At 43.2% G+C, this 26,364-nt stretch overlaps 2 protein-coding genes and 1 long non-coding RNA gene across 6 annotated transcripts in view; 1 reads left to right on the top strand and 2 right to left on the bottom strand.

The window, feature by feature from the left end:
* The window catches only part of LOC310661583 (uncharacterized protein C7orf57), an 18,646-nt gene extending 8,684 nt beyond the window's left edge, over positions 1-9,962 (bottom strand). For 2 of the 4 annotated variants that reach the window (XM_083407944.1, XM_083407946.1), the window contains exons 1-6: positions 9,721-9,962; positions 8,833-8,889; positions 7,094-7,291; positions 5,939-6,059; positions 5,636-5,792; positions 368-415 (exon numbers count right to left, since the gene is read on the bottom strand). In XM_083407944.1, coding sequence (XP_083264070.1) covers positions 368-415; positions 5,636-5,792; positions 5,939-6,059; positions 7,094-7,291; positions 8,833-8,887 — 579 coding nt within the window. In that variant the 5' untranslated portion in view covers positions 8,888-8,889; positions 9,721-9,962. Of the gene's footprint in view, positions 1-367; positions 416-5,635; positions 5,793-5,938; positions 6,060-7,093; positions 7,292-8,832; positions 8,890-9,321; positions 9,472-9,720 lie in introns of those variants that run through there. The other 2 variants (XM_083407943.1, XM_083407945.1) reach the window with 2 other exon arrangements.
* On the bottom strand, positions 432-5,182 carry LOC310661700. Its single transcript, XR_014504079.1, has 2 exons — positions 4,830-5,182; positions 432-1,733 (listed from the first exon to the last, which is right to left on the bottom strand). It is a non-coding gene; the product is annotated as an uncharacterized lncRNA (long non-coding RNA).
* Positions 9,519-26,364, top strand: SUN3 (Sad1 and UNC84 domain containing 3). Its single transcript, XM_083407889.1, has 13 exons — positions 9,519-9,634; positions 11,610-11,750; positions 12,537-12,634; positions 13,642-13,732; positions 16,488-16,543; positions 18,531-18,619; positions 22,148-22,176; positions 22,838-23,009; positions 23,485-23,569; positions 24,054-24,169; positions 25,061-25,228; positions 25,760-25,852; positions 26,126-26,364. The coding sequence occupies exons 2-13, from the start codon at positions 11,635-11,637 to the stop codon at positions 26,240-26,242; spliced, it is 1,230 nt and encodes a 409-aa protein (XP_083264015.1). The 5' UTR covers positions 9,519-9,634; positions 11,610-11,634; the 3' UTR covers positions 26,243-26,364.

The raw sequence follows: 26,364 nt of genomic DNA, 5'->3' as shown, positions 1-26,364 counted from the left end.
GCTTACACGTGCCCATCCCAGCCCCTCCACCACAGAGTGAACTCCTTAGTCAGGCTGATTGGAATACTAAAAGAGCACTGATTGGAACAGTACTAAAAAGCTTTTCATGCTAACCAGTTTTATTCTTTACCAGAATCTGAAACTTTGAAGCTGGCTAGAAAACTACTAAAAATACAAATGCATCCAGGAATCAACACTGACTTTTAAAAGGAGGGGAGACCACAACAGTAACTTGGAGAAAGATTTTGCAATGATGTGCTGATGGAATCGCCAAATACCTGTTTCTTGGCTTAGTCTTTAAAATGGTCAATTTGAGATTTTCCCTCTGTCTTTTATCAAATCCAATTCTAGTTTCAGAAAAACTCACCTCTTCTTTTGTGCTGCCTGGAGAGCCCTCAACTTGTACTCCATTTTCCTGTTGGGATTTAAAAAACAAAAACACAATTTAAGTAATAGATCTTAAAGATAACAGAAAAGAGATTAGGAAAGAGTGTTTAATGTTTTACAAAAATGATCAGCTTGGTCACATAAAGTGTATACTACCTGACTTGCCTCTGTACAAACTTCATTTCAGAAAGAATAGAACCTTTCTGCTTGGGGGGGGCGAGGTAAAATTTAAATCATGAAAATGATGTACACAATATTATGTCTCCTCTCTGAGCCACAGCTCCAGCAAGATTCTGATACTGCTTTTAATTTTTTTAAAAAGGTAACCCTCAACAGATCCCTTTGTTTCTGATTATCCCATTTCGCATCTAGTTCCATACTCTTTAGAAACAGAGTATGGAAGCTTCAATAATAATATAAAAAGATAACCAGTGTTCCTGAAAACACTCCCAAATAAACATTCATGTTCAGAAAAAAGAACATATATTCTGGAAGCTGAAAAGAATGGATCTATAATCACTTGAATAACCTGATCTAGAATGCACAAGAGGCTTCCATGTTTTTAATGAGACCTGAGAAGAACCCTCTGGGATTAAAATGTTTTTGTACTGTGATATGTCCTTAAGGATTTATTTCTTTAACTGGAACCAACACACTTTTCCCTGATAGAATAAACTAAGGAGGCTGAACTTTAAACAGTACTCCTGGCTAGTATTTCTTATACCCTGACAAAACAATTAAAACCCAAAACTCTAAATAAGCAGGTATCTGAAAATAGTTTATGACTGCAATCCAGTAATGTACTTATCTGAGAGTTAGGCCCATTACACCCAATGGGACTTGCTTCTGAGAAGATAAATAAAATGAATGTTTCAGAAAGCTAATGAAATTTAAATCCAAGATTTCAGCAGTTATTTCTCAAGGTTTAGCCATAAGGGTTGGCCATCAGGCAATTACCGGTAAATTAAGTTTACGGTATATGTGATTCCTGTTGACGGACAAAAGCCACACTATCGATTCAAAGTTAATTTCACCCAATTAAGTGGGAGAGGTTTTAATCAAAACAACTTTGCTACTGAAATCAACTACTATGCTTAATTTTGCTGAATTGTGCCCAATATTACTTCAGAGGGATCCTTAAAAGAGCTGGGAGACAAATGCACCAAATTAAGATCCTATGACCTGGTTTGCATGCGGTGCTATGCCAAACTATGGTTCGATGTTACTAAGCAAGGATGCTGGTGCAGAGAGCAAAAATCTCACCTGCTTCACTTCTTCCCCCAGTCCTGCTGTTGCCACGAATGTCCTCAAAGGGCACAAGAAGCTATCCCTGAACAGAGAAATCTCTTTCCCATTTAGTCAAGGTCTTAGTTTCACAAAATTTGTATAAATTAAGCAGGGAAATAAAAAAACCAACAAACCTGATAATAATTTTATTAGTTTGTCAGCTTAATTAATGATACAAAAAGCATCTTAAGTCATAACCAGGATCACAGAATGAGTTGGAACGCCACACCCCCCCCCCCGGGTCATCGAGTTCAGATCCCTGCAATGCAGGAACCTCAACCAAGTTACATAAGAAATTTACACCCTTCAAAGGAATTGTTTCACACTATATTCTTCACTAGTGGGAAGTGCCTGGCACTTCCCAGGAATCTGAAGAAACCCCAAAATATTGTGATTTTTCAAAGGATAGTGTAATTAGTGAGTTTTAGGGCTGTGCCCAACTATCCACTTACCCACCCGGGCTTCACCCTTCCCTGGGGAATGCTTGACCCAGCCCCAAATCAAAGGGAGCTAATGTTGACTTAGCGTTAATTTGGCCTGTCATCTTGATTCATCTGGCATCTAAACATAGACCACCTCCTCCACCTTGGGAACGATCGTGCTGGCGCTATCTCTTCAAAGGCATCTAAGCTTGGCACTGGTTGGCAACGTCACATCACATTTGGCAAAGTCCCACCAAACAGGGTGATAGTATCTTTAGAGGTGTACAATTCTGCGTAATTTGGACCTGTCATGCTATACTGGGCAAAGTCATTTATCAATCCGTCATCTTGAGTCAACATGGTGCCCAGTGTCCAACTGTAACATTAGATCGCCACCTCTACCTTGGGAACTGTCTTGCTGAGTTTGGTGATGTTATCTCAAGAGGCATCTAAATTGGTGCAGGTTGGAACTGTCATTCCAAAATGGGCAAAGTCCTATAAAATGGGGTGACAATATCTTCAGAGGTATAAAAATCTGTGTACTTTGAGCCCATCCTACAAAATTGAGCAGTTACACCAAAGTCACATTTTGGTCTGCCACCTTGATTCAAAATGGTGCCTGGTGTCCAAAGACAGATGAATATGAGACCACCTCCATATGAGGAACCCTGATGCAGAGTTTGGTGACAATATCCCAAGAGGCATCCAAACTGGTGCAGGTAGGAACTATCCTGCCAAATGGGACAACAGTATCTTCAGAACCATCCAAATTGGTGTAGTCTGGACCCATTACGTCAAAAACCAGGCAAACTCACACCAAAATCATGCTTTGATCCGCCATCTTGATTCAAAATGGTGCCTTGGCATCCAAACATTGATGAAAACTACCATCTCCCCCTCGGGAACGCTTGTACAGAGTTTGGCAACAATACAGTATCTTGAGAGGTAGCCAGACCCATAGAGAACAGAGACATACAGAAAAACAACTATCCAAAACATATGGTAGATTTTAGCACCCAAATACCATACTTTTTCCAAAAAAAAAAGTTGATTTCTATAAACTGTAGGCACACTCCAGCTTTTTCTAAAAGTGACAAAAAGTACAAGTGTCTGCACCCCAGCCCCCAAATCTGCCGCAGTTCATGGAAGACATTATACAACACATTCTGGGGCTGGAAAGTAAAGGAAGGGTCCGCAACTAGTCTAGTTTTAAGGATTCTGGAGTCTATACAGAGCCAGCATCAATTTAGCCGCTGATAGTTTCTTTTCAGTTCCAGGACACAGCTTGGTTCTGAATGAAACAGCATCATATGGCGACATTTCATGTTCAGTGCAAATAAACTTGTGTAATTCAATAGGAAAAAATATTATTATTATTTTCATTTATTACCCACCTTTCATCCTAAGGCCCCATGGCAGTGATTATTATGTGACCTTAGGGTGAAAGTTGGGTAATAACTGGTTTCCCACAGGCATCTGGTTGACCACTATGACAGCAGGAGGCTGGAGTGGGCGGGCCATTGGCCTTGTCCAGCAGAGCTCTTCTTACAGAGAGATATATTTTTAGGACCCACCTGATTTTTGTGATTGTAAGTTGCTTTGGGGCCTGAGTCAATCAGAGCTATAAACACTGTGAACACCATGGGCTCAGAAACAAACTGGCAACTAGTGCAGCTGTTTTAAAACAATGGTTATGTGAGATCGAAACAGAACGCCAGCCAGTAATCTGGCCGCTGCACTTTGGACTAATTGAAGCTCCTGCTGTAACTTCAAGGGCAGCCCCACACAGAACAGAGTGCAACAATATGATCTGGAAGTTATCACAGCATGGAGTACAGTTACCAAATTGTTTTGTTTAAAAGGTATCATAGCTGGTGAACCAGCCACAGTTGGGGGAAAAGGCACTCCTGGTCACCAAGGCCAGCTGAGCCTCCAGTGTCAGCGCTGAATTCAAAAAACACCCCCAAGCTGTGGACCTGCTCTCACCAGAACAAGCCATCTCCTCACCTCCTGGACATCAGAACTTGGGACACATAACACCACTTTCAGGATTCAGCTTCAGTTTAATGGCCCACATCCAAACCACTGCCTCTAAGCACCTGTCTAACACCTCAACTGCCTCTCCTGATTCAGATGAAACAGAGAGATAGAACTGGGTGTCATCTGCATACTGATGACGTTCCACTCCAAATCTCCTGATCACAGAACCAGAGACCTCATATAGATGTTAAATGGCATGGGAAACAAGATGCGACCCTATGGGACACTACAGGACACCAAATGCTAGCCTCCCATAACTACTTCTTAGAAATGTCCCAGGAAGTAGGAGTGGACCCACTGAAGCACAAGGTCCCCAGCCCCAACCTCCCTGAGACAATATGCTCCTCTAGAAGGGTATTGTGGTTAACAGGATTGAAAGCCACCAAGAGATCAAGCAGAACAAGCAAACTCAAGCTCCCATCTCTTTCCCAAAAAATGTCATCAACCCAAGTGGACAATGTGGTTTCAGTGCCACAGGCAGGCCTGAAACCAGAGTGGAATGGATCCAAGTGATCCGTTTCCTCCAAGCATGCCTGCAGCTGGACCAACTTATCGGGCACCTTGCCCCCAAAGGGGATATGATCATTTTTAAACACTTCCACAAATTCTATGAAATGAGCCAGTCTGGCTATCAATGTTTTTAGCCAATGAGTGAAGACGGATTTGTGACTGATAAGTGAGCTGTTTGGACACCAGATAACAGGAAACGCTGGGGCCTAAAGAGCTGCTCTTCCACCCTGCCCTTTAGTGCACTTTTCCTGCTTCTGTCTTATTTTTTAGTTCCTGGAATCTCTGTAGTTTGTCCTCTTGCTTTCCCTAGCAGCCAGGGTGCATTTTGTTTGTGGTGGCTTCATCTGAGATCAGGTAGTTTCTAGAGGTTATTTTCTGCAAATACTGTTAAACAATGTTTGAGTGGATGTTAACTTCAAAAGGAAAATTTGAAACATTTGCAAAGAGGCATGTCACTTGCTGTTCAGCAGTTAAAGATCAAGCACTCATTAAGAATTCACTGTATAGTTAACTTACAGTATAATGTAATCTACTCAGAAGTATGGCAGCCTAGGCTTTGGTTTAGGGTTGGCACTGGGGGGAAACAGGCATTTCTGTATCGTAGCAGACAGAAAATCAATAAGTGAAACCTTTTTGGTGGGGAAATAAAGTCATGGGAAAAGCTTCACCATGACTGTACTCTCTAAATTTATGTTATGCCGCACTCTCCATGGCAGCTGTGTTGTGTTATGCCATGTCATTTCCCCATGGCGGCCATTTTTTGATTGGCACCCACAGCAATACCTGATATAGATCTGCCCTGAAATCTATGGATGCAGAGCGGTATACAAATAATAATAATAATAATAATAATATATTTTCAACTGTAAATTTGACAGAGACCCACATTATTAGGCAGAGAAATACAAAACGCCAGGTGTGCTAGTTCATTGGGATTTGCGTGAGGTGCTGCTGTCCTGACCCACTCACCAACCAAGAGGTTCACATACCTCTCTTTTCTCTTTGTTCTCTTTGTCTTCAGCATCTCTTTGCCAAACACTTTTCATATCAAAATCAAAAGGCCCTCTTTTAGGCTCATAGCTGGCAGGTTGATCAGCCTTAAACTCCTCGTGGATCATGTAGTCTGGCATAGCTGAAACTCGAGGCCTGCGGAAAACAGTTTTACCGTTTACTGTGAAGTATTTTGTTGTGGAAGGTTCCAGGTGCTTCCAAATGCTGTGACATTTTCTTCCTTTCAACTCCACTCTTCCTCAGTCACCCAAAAGAGATTAGCATGAAGACAGACTACTTACTTAGACTCATCCGCTGCTGCTGTTGCTGCTGCTGGTTTGCCATGATGTGTATACCACTCAGGTGCACCATAAGACCCCAGAGACACTTTCCGTGGAGTAGGTGTAAAATGTCTCAACAAGTCTTAAGTGAAGGAGACAAAGTTATTTAAGTTTTGTTTTTTTAAACAAGTAGATAACTAGTTTTCTGGACATTCTTAAAACAAGAGGGCAATATGAAAAAGGCTTCATTCTATCCCTCCCCCTGAGATTAAGGGGCAAACTATACTAGGTGGCAGAGACAGGATCTCCTGGTGCTGGCCCTGCCACTAGTATGCAGCCTGCAATCCCATTTCCCTGAGGGAATGTGGTCCTTGGCCCTGAGAAGGTCGTCCACTGCTGCTCTAACCAATGTGCCTTCCCAACAAATGTTTCAAGCATGAATTTTTTTTAAGTAGACAGGGAAACTTATTTTCTCTCTCACACACACACACTCATGCACCATGGCTCACACACAAATCTGCCTGCCTTCACCAATTCCCTACACTACAAAAAAGAATACTGAAAATATCCAAATAGAGGCAGAAAAGGAGGGAAGGGAAACAGATCAAATGATTTCATTTTTTTCCATTTGAATTCAAGAGAAACAATCATTTGTCAGAAGATCTCTACTTACTAACAGAGCAAACCAATATACAAAAATAAAAACACAAAAGCAACTGCATTTATGCCTGGGTTAACTCCCCTCCATGCTGATTTACAAATAAAATTGTTGCCCGAGGCTGTTACTTATTTGGAAAAAAATGTGCAAGTTTCCTCTGATAGCTGCTTTCAGGTAAGGTGATGCATTTACAGCTTGATTCAATGCACTTTTACTCTGAAGTAAGCCCACTGATTTCAATTAGCCTTACTCAAAGGTCAATGTGCAATTTTTAGTTAAGTATAAATTCAACCAAGATTGCCACAAAAGGTTACAGAATACTGCTAAAATTGTGGGTTCTTTCAAAACGAAAGAACCTGCATTTCTGCAACATCACAGCTTTCAAGGTGGCATGGAACATCCATATTTTGTGTGTTTTATCCTCCCCAATGTCCCCAAATTTCTTATAGCACTTTCCAGACCATTTATATGTACAAGCCTCCTGAAATCGCCATAAGATTCATATGAATTTTAACTACCAGGTCGGCCTCCTTGTTTTGCCAGCTTTACATATTCCGAGTCAGTGTCTTTAATCCACTTCCTTCGCCCCCCAAATGTAATCTCACTGTGAGGATCTCCAAAATCACCGAGACCTGGGATCTGGGATGTTGGCTGCTGTTGAGCTTCAGAATTAACAGGCTCCTCTGATCGCTTGAGCGGCACGTGATAGTACCAATCTGCATTAACAAGCAAAAAGATGAACATCACATTTTGAGATTTGTATAAACTTAATTTGATTTTGTTCTGTGAACCACCCTAAGACCTCCAGGTATAGATAGGGCAGTATATATATTCACTAAGTAATAATTATAATTATAAAAAACAATGAAAAACGGGAAAACTATTCCAGTTTTTTTTAAAAAAACCATTTATAAAGAATAATTTATATAACTTCTACTCCCCATTACTACAAAAACCAATGGCCTAATATAACAGGAACCCACACAATTAAAAGCCTGGCTGCCTCTCCTGGTACTGTTCATCAGTTAGAAAGATCAAGGGCATTTCAATGCCAAGTCAGATAGAAATGTCTCTACATCAGGACAGCCCAACCTGCAGCCCAATGGCCACACATACCCCCCCCCCAGCTCTTTCTGTGAACCCCGCAAGGTGCTTGGCTGCTGCTGTAACCCTCCTGGCTTTCTCCTTTAGCTCTACACTGTTCCTCATTTTCTGGTCTTCTTTTCCTGCCCTTTACTGCAAAAACACACCAGTCAAATTGTTTCTTCTTGTCTCCAAGCAGCTCCATGACTGCTTCTGTTGGTCCTCTTTTAGTCTTCTCCTCCAAACTAGAATCTTGGTCAATTTTTCCCTCCTGGACACAACAAGAAGTGTGCACGCATAGGAGCCAACTCCTAGGGGTCAAGGTCCCTTCGGCCCACCAATAAAATATTTGAGGGAGCAGCTACCCCCCAAAGTTGATGGGCATTGCCATTCAAATGGTGTGTGCACACCACATTTATGTGGGGCGTGGCTTACCTGGGCTCCCCCAGTATTTATTCAAGCTGGCACCCCTGCATGGAAGAGAGAATAGGAGCTTTTCTCCTGGTTGCCTGCCTCCCCTTTTATTTTTAAATTGCCAAGCATGTAAAGCTGAATGCACACGAGTTAAATGTGCATAAGTAGTGAGCTTACTGTACAAAATGAAGATGTCTAAACACTGTAAACACCACAGGATCTAGTTCTGAGAAAGGTATTATATAGTCCCGAACGAAAGTTTGAGAAAAAATATATGCACAAAGATGGAAAGATACAGCCCTATCTACTATGGGGAAATGGTTGGTAAAATTATTCGACTTAGCTGAGATGGCAAAGTTAATGTGATTAATTAAATAAAAACCACTGACGTTTATTAAGGATTGGAAACTTCTTATGGACTTAATTGTGTGAAACAGAAAATGAACTTGTAATAGCTGGATTTTAAGACTGAAAAAGTGTTGGCGTATAGAAAACAGAATCGTTGGGTGTTCATGAGCCTCTAGCTGAGGGCTGGCTGGTCGTCAGGGGCCGCCTTGGCAGGTGCTGTGGTCAGGACCACCATTTTCTGCACCTGCCTCTTGCCTTTATTTTGCGCCGAAGACACTGATCCACAGTCATTATACTTTGCTCTGTGCGCCCTATCCAATTCAAATGTAAGCTATTTTCACTAAAATAAAAAAGAGCGCGGTTTTGAAAGGCTTTACATGAGAAATATCACATTTATAAACTGTGTACTTGCCACATGGTGCGTATCGATTTGGGGGTCCACGGGGCTCTTTATTTGTATTCCTCATACCTGCGGAACGGGGAGAACAGGGGTGTTTTCAAAAGGAAGCCTTTGGCCAAATCCCGGCCAAAGAAGCCAGGCAAGCCGGCCGACCCCCCCCCCCCCCGCCATTTCTGACTCCGAAAGGCTTTGCGCTAACTTTCCCGCCCACCTCGCAGCAGCATCCTGAACCAAGTGCCCCGTTCACCACAGCGTCGCTGCAGAGACGGACTCCGGGGCTGCCCGACTCGAGTTCCCTCCTGAATCCCCGGGTCCGCCGACCCGATTCCCCGCTGACCCTCCCGAGGGAGACGCCGCCCACCCCCGACCCAGCCGGGGAGGCTTCTCCGACGGCCGCTCCGACGGGCCTGGGTTCAGGCTGCCGGGGGAGCCGCTCCGAAGGCGAAGCGCGCGGTCGGGGCGGGAGAGCCTCCTCTTTCCTCCCTGGTCGCCCTCTCTCGCCTGGTTCCGGGCGAAGCCGAGGGAGCTGGCCCCGGGGGAAGACACCCTCCGCCGCCGCCGAGTTCGAAGTGGGACGGGAGGCCGCCGGCGCCGCCGCCGCGAGAGCGACCCAGAGGCGGAGGAGGAGGCCGCAAACAATCCCGTCGCCCGGCAACGGCGGCTTCGCGCGCCCCGGGAGCGGGAGGCCGAGCGGGGGAGGGAGGCGAGGCGGCCGGGAGAGAGAGCGAGCGAGCGAGCGAGGGGGTCTCGCCGGCGCCCCACTGCGCCCCACGGAGGGCGACCCCAGCGGCAGGGGGCTTCCTCAGCCGGCGAGGTGAGCCGCCCGCCTCAAAGCGGGTTTCAAAAGGGCGAAGCCCTGGAGTCGAGAGAAGTTGAAGCCCCGAGGCAGATGGAAGTCACCTCAGCTCCCTTAGCCTCTGAGGTGGCTTGTCCGAACAGGAACGCGTTACCACGAGGGTGTTCCTGGATTCACACGTGCACAGCCAGCACTCGTGTGTGTCCCCATATACACACTGCTGAGAGGCGATCTTAATCTTGTCCCCACGAGAAGCTCTCACACCAAGAAAGCTCGGCTTGTTCTATGAAATAGGAGTGACAAAGCGCTGGCACCGCACCAGGGGGCACCCACAACATGCTTGCTGTGTGGGCCTGGCCTCGGCCACCTCTGTCCAGGCCCCAGCCCAGGGGCCAGAGCACGTGGGCCGGCCGGCGTGACAGCATGGCGCCGCTGCGTTTCCATAAGATCAACCAAGACCAAGTCTGGTTTCCTTAAATATATCTATTGGTCTCTTTGAGGCTTTTTGCGACCCCTCTTCTTGGTTCTGTACAAATCTTTTCAAGGAGTTTTGATATGTAAAACTTCAACAGGATTCCTTTAAATTTACTTTTGTTTGATTACTTGTTTCAGGAAATTATACTTTTGTTGTAATTTTAGGTCCGGCATAAGGTGAAGAAATGCTTTTTGCAAGTCTAATTTCAAGTAGAAAGTGCCCCTCCAATAATAGTAATGGCATGTTTGATATGTTTTTCATTCACACTGATATAAGTAAAAAACCTCCTTTTCCCTTGGGGTACCCAAGAGCCCATATAGAGTCCTCTTTATAGGTTCCCTATTGGTAGGAGAACATAACAGAGGCCAACCAGAGAATATTGAGAAGCAAAGCAGCTAGTAAGCCTGATCTTTATTAAAGCTGTTACAACAGGGTGCTCCCCACACACACACGAGGGGGGGGGGGAGACCTTGAGCATAAGCGTGCAAGCCCTTACAGACTTTTAAAATTGCCCACCTTCAAACTCTAGACCACCCCCAGAAACATCATACATAAATCACAGAAGGGGTGGTCTAAAACAGAATCCTGAGTGTGTTGTTTATCTCCTGTCTGGCAAGTTACCTGATTGCATTATCTGGGTTTTGGCCACTCTTTTGTTATTAAAGTAAAGGTACCCCTGACCATTAGGTCCAGTCGCGAACGACTCTGGGGTTGTGGCACTCAACTCGCTTTATAGGCCGAGGGAGCCGGCATTTGTCCGCAGATAGCTTCCGGGTCATGTGGCCAGCATGACTAGCGAACCAGAGCAGCGCACGGAAACGCCGTTTACCTTCCCACCTGGAAGGTAACTTGCACTTGAAGTGCTTTCGAACTGCTAGGTGGGCAGAAGCAGGGACCGAACAACGGGAGCTCACCCCGTCACGGGGATTTGAACCGCCGACCTTCTGATTGGCAAGCCCTAGAACCTAGGTCATAGGCTCACACCCTGTTCATATCTTGAATGTGCCCTTAACACAGGATTTGTGAGGAAAGAGACAATGGGGAGGTTTTCCACTTTGATGTTGCAGAGAAGTATTTGAGGTCAATTTATTCAGGACCTTTTCTGCGGTGTTTCAGACATATGGCTTATATATACAGTTATGAACATTTCACCCACATTTAAAATGGCACATTGTTAGCTATTTTAGGTCAGTATACCCTGCAATTAGGGACTCGGGTGGTGCTGCGGTCTAAAGCACAGAGCCTAGGGCTTGCCGATCAGAAGGTCAGCAGTTCAAATCCCTGTGACGGTGTTTCCGTGTGCTGCTCTGGTTCGCCAGAAGTGGCTTAGTCATGCCGGCCACATGACCCGGAAGCTGTCTGCGGACAAATATCAGCTCTCTCAGCCAGTAAAGCGAGATGAGCACCGCAACCCCAGAGTCGTCCACAACTGGACTTAACAGTCAGGGGTACCTTTACCTTTATGCTGCAATTCTTTTTAGTTCTCTTTTATATATTTCCTTATTCATATTATTTTAGCATCAAGGAATAAGCGCATAGAAATATGTACAGAATCCCAAAGAGCTCAGGGAGTATCTATCCAACAGAAGACTCTAATGAAGCAAACAATGGCTGTAACAATGACACCTCAGACTCTGACACCCAACAACTTTTGGAGAGGTATGCATGGTTCAGAATATTAACTAATTTAATTCAGTGTTCAAGAAACATACAATATGACAAATGTGGTGAAATGTTCTCTATTCTTCCCAAATAGCTGTCCAGCTGTAGTAGCTTGGGGCTGGGGACTGCATGGCACAGACATTACTTTGTATGTCATGTTATTTAAGGATATTAAATCTATTACATGTATTTACTTATATATATAAAATATTTTAAATAACATTAACTATAACACAAACACTTTAATTTACAATATGGAAATTGAATTCAGTGTGTGGCTTTCATGTTCTTGTGTCTGAGAGGTTGCCCCACCCTGCTATAGATAGTGGATAAAAAACTTGTTTTCCTTTCTAATTATTTATTTATATTTCTTATAATGTCTGTGTTACCATCCAAGATGCCATGAAACAATGTAGAAATATCAAAAGCAATACATAGGTAAAGACAGGTAAAATTAGTCCAATAAAACAGAACCTCCTCATAATTTAGAAGCTGGGGTCATTCAATGAAGCTCATTCAGGTTCAGGACAGACAAAAATTGTGACCTGTAGATTAAATTGATTTTAAAAAGAACGGAATAAGCTTAGCCTTTCAGGGATGTACCAGCCATAGCAGCTAAATTAATCTGTGTGTATAGAAGCAGTATATTCTGAACAGCAGATGCTGAGGATGAACATCACCTTCATGCCCTGCTTAGGTTCTTCCAGAAGCATCGGAACACAAGACTTTTGGTCAAATCCACCTGGGCATTTCTTGAGCTGTAACACTTTTTTCATTTTGTAGTTTGTCCCAAGGAAACAAATCACCTTGCAGCTGCACCAACAGCCACCCTCTCTTCTCTCATAAAGGGAAAAATGTTCAGTGTCCGTGCCCACCCAAGAGTAAGTTCAATTGTAGTTATTACTCACTTATAAGGGGGCTTTTGCATTTTTTATGGTTTGTGAACCCAGATGCTGAACCAACATGTTGACAAGATTTCCTTCACTATTTCACATCCTTCAGTCCTGTGTAACAAACAAAAAATACCAAAGCATAATAAGAAAAAAATGATTCAAAATGGTCAGGTTGACTAAATTAAAGTAGTTTGTCCCTTGAAACAGTGTTTCTTTTTGCTCTTATCCTTTTATTTCGAAATAATATTTTTAGAAGCTCAAGAGCTCATTTTGTGACTCTGTTCTAAAGTCATATTGGGCCACTACAATTACATATTTTCTTTTTTAATCCAAATTTACTGTCTATTTTCATAATGCTGTGGGTTTGCAGCATTTCTGTGGGGGAGTTGGTTGACATAAACTTTCATATTTTTTTCTGGTGTCTAAAGAGTTTAATCTTGGATTTTGTTTTGTTTTTCAAATCTTGATTAAAGAGGCTAATAAACATTAGTTCAAACAGCTTGTCAATACAAGCATGATTGAAAATGGAGAACATTTCTTTTGAAATAATTGCATTGAGGTTACATACTGAAGAATGGATCTGTTTTGGATAAGGACAATAAATACAATTAGAATTTCACAGAAATAAGAGATTCTTCAGCTGTGGGAAAATTACATTTCCCATACTTGGCTCCCGTTATAGGTTAGCTTTGCTATATCTTTTCAATTTATAAAAAACAAATTGTAAATTATGTTCCAGTAATTTTCACTAGTATGTCTGTAATATAAGGTGTGACCTCATGAAAGTTAAGCACATTCAATTCCTATTGATTTCAATATACCCCCTCCCCATTTTCCTGGAAAACTGCCAGCAAGTATGGTCTTAACAAATTAACTGCATCTGCTGAATAAATACAACCAATACAGCAAACATGAAATTGCATAGCATGAGCTTTGTAAAGTCATTCTAACGATGTGTTGCATTGTTTAATTGTCCTCTTGTGTGTATTTTCCAGAAAGTTTCACTAGACTCATCTGTAATTTGATAGGGCTGAGCCTAATAACTCCATTTTGCTTAGTGAAAAGAGTCTGCATCACTTTATCAAGGTAAATATGAGGGGCGGGAATGTTTTCTGAATAACAAACTGAAAAAAGGCTGCAATCCTAACCCCATTTTCCCAGGAGTAAGCCCCACTGAATTTAATACGACTTATTTCTAATAGTTAGAATTGCACTGTAACACAGTACTTTCCCATGTTTTTAAGCAAGACCCACAAGTAAACCTACTCATCCTTTCAAGACCCACTAGTAAACTAACTCCACTTCCTTCATACCTGGGCCAGCGCAGATGCTGCCTGTGCTCCCGCCCGCTGCCTGAGATGACTAGAGATCGCCCAGTGAAGAATACACATCCCTTATTGTGCGGACCACCCAGGAATATTTAGGGACCCACATTGTGAGGTGTAACATAACATAATAACTGGAGTAACAAATTATGGTACAGCCTACAGTCAAATTTGATGTGATGTTAATCATGTGGTTCCCCCACCCCTTTCATTACCACATTACATTACTGGAGATGCTTATCAGGATCAGGAGGGTTGCAGGAGCAGGAGAGGCTTCAACCCTTTACCACAGTCGTGATCCAGATTAGGGCCCCTGCGGCTTCTGTTGCATTGGAAGGAAAAATCACGTTCTTTGTAACAAGTGGAATCCCTTCTGAGGCATGCAAAATATTTTGCCATGTGTTAGCACCATGCCGCTGTGCCATTTTTGTACTTTGCAAGGTATTAATATTGGTGATACATTGTACTGCACTGATGTACCAGTACAAAGGGGGACTGACAAAGGAGTAAGCAATACCTGGTTCCTCAGTTTGAGTCCTCCACCTGCACAGAGATATCCACAATGATGCATGCTTATTCTTATTTATTGAATTTACCGTATATGCTACCCTATATAAGGAGGTCTCATGGCAGTTCACAGAAAAGAGCAACATAAAAACCACAGTATATATAATCAAAATAAAAACAACAACCCAATAACACCCCCCCACACACACACACCAAAAAAGAACCACAATTTAAAAGAGCATCGGATGTCAATCAGATCAACCAAAGGCCTGGTTAAAAAGAAACGTTTTTGCCAGGCACCTCAAGGTGTACAATGAAGGCACCAAGTGAACTTCCCTGGGGAGAGCATTCCACAACTGGGGAGCCACTGCAGAGAAGGCCCGTTCTCGTGTTGCCACCCTCCGGACCTCTTGTGGAGGAGGCACATGAAGAAGGGCCTCAGAAGATGATCTCAGGGTTCGGGTAGGTTCATATGGAAGCAGGCGGTCCTTGAGGTATGGTGGTCCTGAGCCGTTTAAGGGTTTATAGGTCAAAACCAGCACTTTGAATTGGACCCGGAAACTAATTGGTAGCCGGTGCAGTTGGACCAGGATCGGTGTAAGATGCTCAAACCGTCTTCCTCTGGTGAGCAACCTGGCCGCTGAATTTATGCACCATCTGAAGTTTCCGAACCATCTTCAGAGGAAGCCCTACGCATTTCAGTAATCTAACCTAGAGGTTACCAGAACATAGACAACAGTAGTTAGGCTGTCCCTGTCCAGATAGGGGCACAGCTGGGCCACCAGCCGAAGCTGATGGAAGGCACTCCGGGCCACTGAGGCCACCTGAGTCTCAAGGATTCAGGAGGAGCCCCAAGCTACAAACCTGCTCCTTCAGAGTAAGTGTAACCCCATCAAGAGCAAGTGATCTCCCACCCATCTGGTCTAGGGAACCACCCACTAACAGTGCCTCTGTCTTATCTGGATTGAGCTTCCCTTTGTTGGCTCTCATCCAGTCCATGACCGAGGCAAGACACTGGTCCAGCACTTCCACTGCAGATGTAAAGGAGAAACAGAGCTGAGTGTCATCAGCATACTGCTGACAATGTACTCCAAACCTCCGGATAACCCCACCCAGCGGTTTCATGTAGAAGTTAAACAACATGGGGGATAGGAGTGAGCCCTGCAGGACCCCTCATTGAAGGTTCCACGGGGCTGAAAAGCACTCCCCAAGTCACACCGTCTGGGAGCAACCACCCAAGTAGGACTGGAACCACCGCAAAGCGATGCCAGCCACCCCTAGTTTGGAGAGTCGCTCCAGATATATGCACTTGTGCCGGCCAATGAATGCTTTTGTGCAGAAACAGGATTCATTCAAAACAGGGGAAATGTGCTCTGCCAATTTCTCCATGAGCTTTTCTAACACTTAATTGGGGTTGAGAAGGAGGCAGGCTTTAAAAGGTAAAGGGAACTTCTCCAGGTTGCATCCACTAACTCTATTTCACTATCAAGCTAGATGCCTCTAAACTGTCACTATTTTGCAGGAGATTGAAAGTGCATACCAGGAAATTTAGATTTGAACAGTTAAAGCACTGTCTCCTGTCTCCACATGTTCACTTTTTTAAAAAGAAGCAGGAAAGTGGTGAGGAAATACATTGACAAGTGTAGAATGAACAAATGATAAATGGAAATGTAAAAGCACCCCACCAGAAAATCAGGATGAATGTTCATTGTTGTATAACTTCCCTGCAAACAAATCAAAATGAAAGCTTAATAAAGACAGGATGAGTAAGATTTGTTCAAGCAAATTGGAGTGAATGCTTAAAAAATCCGGAGGAGCCATCTTATTGAAATTAGAACCAGATTATTGTACAGTATACCTGAAATCAGTAAACAGCATCAAGCCCATAATAGAACCAACAGTCTGGGCTTTCTGGGGTGCCTAAGTTGGAGTAGCTAACTTAGCTGTTTGTTCAAAGTTTTATATGACTAGAATGTTATTCTAGAATAATTCTCTTTGTTGTTTTGCAGGGCGAGCTCTGCTCAGAAAGTTGTGTCTTGGGTGACCCTGTTTCTACTGTTTTTTGGTGCGCTTCTTCCTACGGGGCTAAGTATACACTGAGTATGCACTGGTGTACATTATGGCTAGCCATGTTTACAAGGACATAAGATTCACATAATTCAGTGGAACTTACTGTACTAGCCTATGCTGGACGTGGATGGCACTGTGGTCTAAACCACTGAGCCTCTTGGGCTTGCCGATCGGAAGGTTGGTGGTTCTAATCCCCACGATGGAGTGAGCTCCCGTTGCTCTGGCCTAGCTTTTGCCAACCTAGCAATTCGAAAGCATGCCAGTGCAAGTAGATAAATAGGTATCACAGCGGCGGGAAGGTAAATGGCATTTCCATGTGCTCTGGGTTCCGTCACAGTATTCCATTGGGCCAGAAATGGTTTAGTCCTGCTGGCCACATGACCTGGGAAGCTGTCTGGACAAACGCCAACTCCTTCAGCCTGAAAGCGAGATGAGCGCCGCAACCCCATAGTCGCCTTTGACTGGACTTAACCATCCTGGGGTCCTTTACCTTTCACTAGCCTATGCACGTCTGTTCGCAAGTAACTCCCAGTGGGGCTTACTCACTATGAAGTGTGTTTAGGATTGCAGGTTTGTCAGCATGCTGAGGATAGTAACCTTAAATTGATGGGCACAAAGAGGACTTTGCTTACCTTTCCTTCTATGTACTAGCTATTACTCATGTGATTTAATAACATGTTTTATAGAGCAGGGAATGGAAAGTTGGAGTTACTGTGAAGTGTCTTTCTGGTCAGCATAGAATGGCACATACATGAATGAATTAACTCATCTTCTAGAGGCAGGCTAATTTTTTAAAAAAAATTAAAAATTGCTAAGACCAGCCAGAATGGGAGGTGACCTTCCTGTAACCGCCAGATATGAGCAAAGCTGCTAGCGGCAGGTAGAGGACAGCAGAGTTGTCATGGGGAGCCCTGTCTGACCTTTCCAGAGTACTGTGCAAATGCAGATTGAGAGAAGCTGCCCCCTAATCCTAGGTTTGACCTAGGTGGGGTGCGTACAAGCTGACAGGAACAGGATGTAAACCAGTTTTCACCTGCTGCTCCATGTGGGAGGAGAACCTAAGCCACAACCCACTGGAACATCTTCCTGCCGGAAGCTGCTTCTGCAGAAGCACATTTGTCCACTTAAGCGAAGGTGGACAGGTGAGCCCAGGTGATTGCCCTGCATATAGATTCTAGCAGGGTGCAGGTGTGTAAAGCTGTGGTGGTGATTCCACACACTAAGTGATATTGATGCCTGTTGGAAGACTCTGGGCTTTTGCCTGGTATGCAAGCATGATTCAATCCCTGCCTGACCTGCTGATAGTGTCAAGGTACCTTCCTACTCAGGGACTCCTGTTTGAAGGAGGCAGACAAGGATTCTGATTTTCTTAAGGGCTCTGTGTAAGTCAGGTACACCCTGAGGCCCCGCCTGATGTTCAGTGTATGCCATTTCCTTCCCTCATGGTGAATTGGGTGGAAAACAATTTGGGTGACATGATGGCCTTATTCATTATGAAAGGAAAAGTCTTCTTTTGTTAAGAAGTTGAGTTATGGTGCAAGGCTACCCTGAGTAGCATGTGCAGATAGCAACTGGCTTAAGAGCCCCCTTTGGCTCCCTGGCTACGCAAAGGGATTTGAACTGTCCTGACCCAGTACTCAGTCTAGTTACCTTAACCCTGGTTTCCGCTAGTGCTGATGAGAGAGCCTTTGTTCTTGCTTGGCTTCTGCATTCTTAACCCCTGCACCAGCTCCAAGTGTTTTACTTGGGAACACAATGTGCGAAATAAAAGAAGCAGATAAAGCCATGTTATGGGTTAGCTAACCTACCCACGTAGCAGCGCTTTTTTCAGGAGGTACTGCAACAACTTCATGGTTAGTGCTGGCACCTATTTTTCTAGAAAAAAATCACCGCCATGTAGGATGACATACTGAGATTGTTGCCATGTTTAATCTGCTGAGAAGGAAGAGAATAATCAATCTTGTTAATACTATTATTAATAGGTGCTACCTACATGGGACTATTTGATGGAAACAAATTTCAGATTTTTGGAGAAGAATGGAGGGACTTCTCTATTTGTGATCTCATCCAGGTGATTTTTTGTTTTGCTTTGTTACAACAATCTCCCTAGGTAAAATCTGAGAAATTGTAGAGCACAAATTGTGTTTATGCATTATCTCATTTCAATTTGCAGCCAGAACAAATGCTGTCCTTGAAGGTTTCACAGATGGAATATTTTATGATGTCTTTTGTGTTGGGAGTAGGATTACACCTTTTTCTAATCCTGCATCTGTTCATAGAACATAAAACTATAGAGTTGGAAGGGACCCCAAAGTTATCAAGTCCAACCCCCTGCTTTGCAGAAATCTCAACTAAAGCATCTAGCATACCTGAGCCAGTGAAGCAGGGCTTTATTTCCAGCCGGAGCTCACTAGAGCTCAACTCTGGCACCTCTCAGGTGGGTGCCATTGCTGTTCTAAGAGAACAAGGGGAAAGTTCATGGTGAGCTCCAGCACCTCTTTCTTTCAAAAAATAGCACTGCAGTGAAGCTTTTTCTGACTTCATGCCAGGGTCAGCTTACCAGCTTATGTCAGTTTAAATGCATAAGAGCAGGGCCAGTAAAAAAGGTGGCAACCCTAATTTTGGCAAAACCAAAGATTTCCAGCTTGGCTAATATTAGGGAGTCTCATCCTCAGAGCACCTTACCTTTGTGAGCATTCAGTGATGCTTCCATTAGCTTTTTTGTGATCAGGTTTGTACTGGCAAGATCCCTGCACTAAAGGCAAATTATATGTCAGCTGCAGAACCTTCTGATTTTGAACTTTGAGGAAATACGTTACCTTAGTAAGGGGGTGAATGCAATGAGGACTATCTCCACGGCAGTGGCATGCGGTCAATGGACTAGGGGGACTAGCCTAGTCCACTAAATGTTCCTGGTAAATTAGAGTATTAAAGTATTAAAGCCTTGTGCCTCCTTCCCAAAGCCTGGGAAGCTTCTGCCCAGCTTAGGTAGGAAGTAGGGCTGGGCGATACCTGGTTTTCAACATTACGATATATAAACAGTTAAACATTGTGATATTTCAGTATATCACGATATCTAAAATAAGGCTGGAGCTATGTAGAGGTGAACATGGTCCTGGCAACTGCTATTACTTATGGGTCTAACTCTAAAACTGATAAAATTTTACTTAACATATTGTTACAACTGTTATGTTATAGTACTACTGTACCAATAATAGTACATTTTCTCTAAAATTAAAGCTGTGGAAGTAATTAGTAGCATAGATACCAAAGGTTCGCTAAAAATTTAATTACATTACTAAACAAGAAAAAAGCAAATTCAGTGTCACACTTTTAGATACTCAAATATAATTCACTATCGAGTCTTAGTTGAATGTATACATCGCACAACACCAGTTATTTGATAGTTTGTTAATTTTCTTTTCTAAACGAGGCCAAAATAGAAAGAATGGAATGGATAAAATTTAACGGAACAAAATATAAACAAAATTTATATTCTAATTGTCGGGAAAATTTGCATTTCTTTTATAAACCAGGCCAAACTGGAAAGCATGAATAAAATTTCATAGAACAAAATTATTAAATGAATTTTTGGTGGGATTTTTGCAAGTGAAATTTGCATTTTGGTGTTCTGTGGCAGTAGTGATGCCCTTTGTATTTGAAGAACATTGCCAGCCAAGCTGAACAGATTTCAGATTGCACACTTGTTCTTGGGATAGCCATAAACTTTTTTGCAAGCTCCTTCAACATTGGGAAGGATGCCTAATGCGCCTTCCACCCCATCCGAGGGCATTTGTAAGTGTCCACTCTTGGCATAGCCATCTAGAAGAAAATGGGCAGCATAAGGGGGGGGGGGAGACACCCAGAAGAGGCTCAAACGCAAAGCGGGGGGGGGGTGGGGGGGTTCCTTTTACTCTGAAGCAACTTGCAAGCCAACAAGCATCTCAAGAGCATATTTGCCTCCTGTTTGCGTCAGGGGAGGGGAGAGCTGAATGCTGGCAGAGTTAACTTGGGCTGGCAGCGTGGGCTGCTTCTGCCCCAAAGAAAGGCACACACAGCAAACACTGGGTGTTTCCCCCTTTTATTCTGAAGAAACATCCAAAAACACACACACACAGAGAGAGAGAGAGAGATAGAAGCAGGGAAGGCGAATTGGGGCTCATTAACAGAGCAAGGAAGGGAGAGAGAGACTGAGCTCAAGCAGCCTCTGCGCAGCCCCGGCCTGGCTCCGAAAGAAGCATCGCTGGGGGAGTCAGGGAGACACCATCCCACCCCCAAGCAGGGCAGTTTTAACAAGGGGGTGGCTGCAGCTTACAGAAAACGAAGTGAGAACTGTTGGCTGGGTTAATAAAAAACGCCGTGCTTTTAGCCCGGCTGGTGGCTGCGCCCCCCACCCTGCCATCGGGAGGGGGGCAGACACCCGGACACACAGGCAGGTGGAGGGGGTGGCAGAAGAGGGCCAAATGCCAAAGGAAGGGGTAGTAAAAGGGGCTCCCAAAGTCTGAAGCTGCCGGCTTGAAGCCAACTCCCAGCCTGGCGCCTTGAAGCAGGAGCCTGGCGGGAAGAAGTCGCTGCTGGCTGGCTGGATGGCTGGCTGGATGGCCAGGCAGGGAGGCGGAGAGCTAACCGGTTCTCAAAGCTCTGCTGGGCGATATTTCACTCAGCCGGCTGCAGTTATTCGTAGCAATTTCTTGCTGCTGCAGGAGGCAGGGAAGAGCTGACCGAGGTGGAGTTAGCATCCACAGGAAGAAGCATCAGCTTCCTGGTTTTTCCAGTATTGTTATTTTTTAATACCACAAAAAAACATGATATGCAATAAATTGCAAGCAGATTTTTTAAAAAAACGATTATCACAATTTGATCTAAAACCTGGTATCGGATGATATAGCACAGCCCTCCTGGGGAGGCGTGATGCTCCAACGAGGTCCAAGAGCCCTTCTGCATCCTGTCAGAGGCCTGGCGCCTCCTTCCCAAAGCCCAGGAAGCTTCTGCCCAGCTTAGGGAAGGAGGTGCGAGGCTCAGGCACGCGTGCGATGTTGCCCCCCATCACCCTTGCAAGCTGGTGCCTCTGTGACCCTACAAAAAATTTCACTGCACACCACTGCTCTAAGCGCCAAACCAGATCAGCTAGATTAATTCAGTTAGCATATTGTTTAGTATGGCCCAGCATTTTTTCCTACACCAAGATTTTCTGGCATGGGTTACTTAGATCTGACCCTACCCAAAAGCCACTGGGTGTTTTGTCTTTGGCATCAGTGACTGAATTATTTAAAAATGGGGGGGGGGGGTAATTAAAACATCCAATTTAAACATGTTTACTCAGAATAAGAGTTAGTTTGCTTATATTCCACTTAGAGCTGCTTACCCCTCCAAAGGATTGTTTAACTTCACTTAACCTCAGCAAAGCTACTGCATTAGTTGCTTCAAGACCATTCGCTGGGACCCAAATGTGCATAGGATACTGGTGTAATGAGAAAGCATGAGACTCTTATTTCCATTATTTTACTTTCTTGTCTTTGTGGAATGATCTCTTTGGTGGAAGCTTGTTTCTAATTAAACTTGCTTCTCCCCCCCCCCTTTTTTTTTTATATATATACAGGGTGAAACACAAGATCTGAGATCCCTAATGTAAGAACAAGTTTAAAATAATTTATGTAAATATTTGGCAAGTGCCTGTACCTTCCTTCCTTGTCCATCTGACACACCTTCCCCCTCGCTCCTGGCTCCCACCCAGGGCCTAAACAAACTCACAGCTCACCCACAAAAGTCTCACAAAGATTATGAGACTGCCCTCAGGCTGCCCACAGCTGTGTCCCATTTAGCCAACTGCACTCCCCATACCCAGGTCTGAAGGGACTTGGTAAGAGGATATATTAATTATATTTTAATGGGGGGGGGGCTAACAACGAAAGAATGGCTGGTGCCAGTTTTAAAAACATGGGGCTAGCACATAGAGAGCACTACTAGTAGAGTATTAAGCCCCATTGTTAGATTAATGAAGCCTAGGAATATTAACTTTTTATTCCATTCAGCTATATGAAGCAGCTGATTCCCCATTTCGGCCCCTTTTCAATGAAACAGACCACTGGCTGCAAAGTAAGTTTAAAATGCTTTAGTTTCTAGGTCCCAGACATGCATCTTTGCTTATGCAAGAGCAATAAAAGAATGCAGGTAACAATATTCTTAGAATTGCAGCAAGGCAGCCTCAGACACATACACTCCAGAACATATATGCACAACTAAAGGTACAGTGCTTTGTATGGTACTTTCCTCTATTATTTTCCCCCAGCAAGGCAAATAACATCTTGGAAAGAAAAGCACTTGAAATTGCACCTCTGAAGGAGCAGGTGAATAAGTTACAATTGCGGCTTCATGATGTGAGATCTGGTATGAAGGACATTGCCCATCATGCTGTCAGTAAAGTACTGGAAGGATATACTAGCAAAGGCATTACAAGATGGGTAAGATGAAGTAATGTGTTTTGTAAACAACTGTCAGACTTTTGTATCTATTTTACTCTAATCAGGAACGACCAGCCTACTTGACAACTTTACCATAAGTTGGATGCTAACACTATGCCACTCCATTGCACACTGCAGCACATACGCACAACCTTTTGCCTTGTGATTTCTTGGCTTCCATCTCATGAAGCTGAAGAACAAGCAACATTCCAAGGGAGGGAGGCAAGAGTGTCGGCCTCATTCTACCTATGCTGTAGTCAGGCATAATAACAGAAATGCCAACAACAACCCTTTATTATCTGCACCTTCTAAGGAGCAGGTTGCCTGCCCCTGCCCCCCAATGAATAATTATAGTTTATGATTTCTGAAAAACTGCAGTCACAATTTAATATTATTCTTCAGGTTGCCCATTGTTTCTTTAAAGTTTTTCTATTGTGGTAATGATAAATGAATTATACCTCTTATCCATTGACAGAGTATTGAAAAGATGCTTAAAAAACTAATGGAAAAGCTGGATGAAGATGACGTTCAAATGCCTGACTATGCCCTCAAATCAGCAGGTATTAGAAACAGTTGTTAAACAAACTTGCCCATGGTATTTTGGACATTTTTTGTTATTCAAACACAGGAGTCTGTCAATATCACCGTGATCATTACGATGTTAGTTCTGGTAAGCAGTTTCCACCAGTAAGATGCTGCAGTATTCTGCCCTTAAATTGGGAAATGCCTGCTGACATTTTCCTGATTATTATTATTATGCATTACTAACAGACCGACTGGGGACATAGCCTTTAAAAATTCCTCCCATGCATAAATGCCCTTTTCAGTAGTCTCCCATCTCCAGAGAGTGTTTTCCTTCTCTAGACTGTGAGAAAGTGCATTTGTGGACAAACTGCCTCCATTAGCCACTCGCACAGCTAAAAGTAAACACACACATGCACTTTGGCAGAGCCTAGACTCTCTGCATAGTCTTCTGTGATAAGCAATACTACTGTTGTGTGCCTGAAATATCAGAAGTATTATTCTACAACTGTTTAATTTTAGGTGCCAACATTGTTCAGTCCAGAACTACTAGAAGCTACCGCCATGATGGAGGAAAATACTTCTGGATGTCCTTCGTTATGCTTCCTTTTGTGAGGTCTCCAGATGTAATTCTTGAGGTAGAAATCAACTTTCAAGAAAGTATTCATGTTTTCTTATTTTGGATATTTTCTTTCTACACTACTTTTTCCACTTATGTAACCATTTTATTCCTTTTCAGTATCTTCTGTCCAAAACCTTTGTCACTGCTTATGCCTGGCAGGCCAATGCTCTTGTAAAATCCTAAGGAGCGTTTTGTAAATTCTCTGGGATTTAGGAATGATTAATTTGAAAATTGCCTCGAGTTACAACTTTTTCAGGGTTCATCTTGCCTTTTAGTGTTCAAAACAGAATGTACAGTGTGAGCTATGCAATTTTGTAGACAAGCAGAGAAATGAGTCACGAGTGTGACAGTAGCGAAGAAAAAGGGAGCTATAAGATAAATGTCAGAGCATGAAGTCAAATAAAAGATTAATGGTGGGGTGTTTTCTCTGGATATTTAATTTTTAAAGTCATGCACATATTGAATGCATGTAAATGGGGGGTTCCGTGTACTGCAGAACATTGGGGTAGTGTACAGCAACATAAAAATCCATTTAGAAGCAATATAGAATGACTCAAGCACCATTTAAATAACTGTATAGGCCTGCTGGTATAAAAAAGGGATTAAAGAGACATTTGAAAGTTAAATGCAAGGAAGCCCAGTGAATTTCTGCTGCAGGAGTGTTCCACAGCATTGGGGCAGCGATGCTTCATGTCTGACTTTTGACTGTTTGCTGGCTTTTTCAATGGTGTTTCAAATATACATGATTTCACTTAAACACACAGTGGCTTGGAACGTAACCTGAAGTAAATTGCCTGTAATGTCAATTTTAACTACATGGACCAGTTTAAATTCATTTGCTTTGGCTGAATTATAACCTTAGCCACATAATATATAACCCATTCAGAATTTCTCTGCTCTCTTGCAGCCCAATTACCACCCTGGAAACTGCTGGTCTTTCCCTGGGAATCAAGGTGAAGCTGTTGTCAGGCTAGCCAAGGAAATTATTCCAAAATCTGTTACAATAGAGCATATTTCTAAGAAGGTCTCCCCAACAGGAGAGATTTCTAGTGCTCCCAAAGACTTTGCCATTTATGTAAGTGTAATATTCCAGTTTTCAGATTTGAGTTAGGGAATGAGTATTTTTCAAAGCAAATTATGAAATTATTATAACATGCAACTTGGATTTTTTCTCTTTAACATTTCTCTATAACATTTAAACAGTAGTATTTTTAATTGTATTGATAACTTAAAGAAATTAGCTGAAATAGTTTCCCAATGCTTTGAACATCTTATGTGCATGCAGCTACAGTTCAGGGATCCTGAACATTCTTGCTAACCCATTAACAGCAGAAGCATATGTATCAAAAGTAAATCCTAGATCTACTTACCTGGGTGTTGGTAGGCCTTACTTCTGAGTAAACATGCTGTAAATGGTTTGTGCCAGTTATGGGGAACTTTTGGCCCTCCAGATGTTGCTGCTTTACAAATCACATCAGCACTAGCAAGTGTGGCCGATATGTGGGCTGCTGGCTAGCATAGTTGTCATTGGAAACTGTGCATTTGTTTTCTGATCTAACCTATTTCTTGAGTGCTGATGATATGCTTTTTACTGCCCCCCCTCAAGGGACTAAAAGAGGAAAAGGAGGAGCAGGGAACTTTCCTAGGCCAGTTTCTTTATGACACTGAAGGAGATTTAATCCAAACATTCCAACTGAAGGTATCTTGAATATGACGGGAAATTGCCACAAAATTCTAATAAATGCAGTTGTTAACTAGTTGGGTAATTAATACTCTTGACCCATGTGATCTGTGTGTCTTTAAGATCACCAATACCTTGTGGGTAAAAGTCAGAAAAACAGAAGTCTGTTTCTGGAAGTCTGGCTATATGATTGTCTTATATTTGATGTCAGGGAAAACTTAACTGATGGATAATTTCATTCAGCTGCACCAATAGGGCAAGGATTAAAATGCTTACTTTCTTTACTTCCAGAATGAATCGTCTGAATCTATGAGTTATGTGAAACTGAAAGTGCTGAGCAATTGGGGCCACCCGAACTACACCTGCATTTATCGCTTCAGGGTGCATGGAAACCTGCAGTACATCTAGATGCTCTGCGAAGGGGGGAGCCCGCTGGTGTAGAAATAAAGCCAAAGCCTCATAGTGCTGGACTGAAGAGAATTTGCTGTGCTGCTTTTTCAGTTATAAAAGAAATATGCAACAACAGTTAA

The sequence above is a fragment of the Podarcis tiliguerta genome (genome assembly GCF_965153285.1).
Source record: "Podarcis tiliguerta genome assembly, chromosome: 13".
In the NCBI taxonomy this organism is placed as follows: Eukaryota; Metazoa; Chordata; class Lepidosauria; order Squamata; family Lacertidae; genus Podarcis; species Podarcis tiliguerta.
The sequence above is the reverse complement of the archived record's forward strand: the minus strand, read 5'-3'. Positions and strand labels throughout refer to the sequence as shown.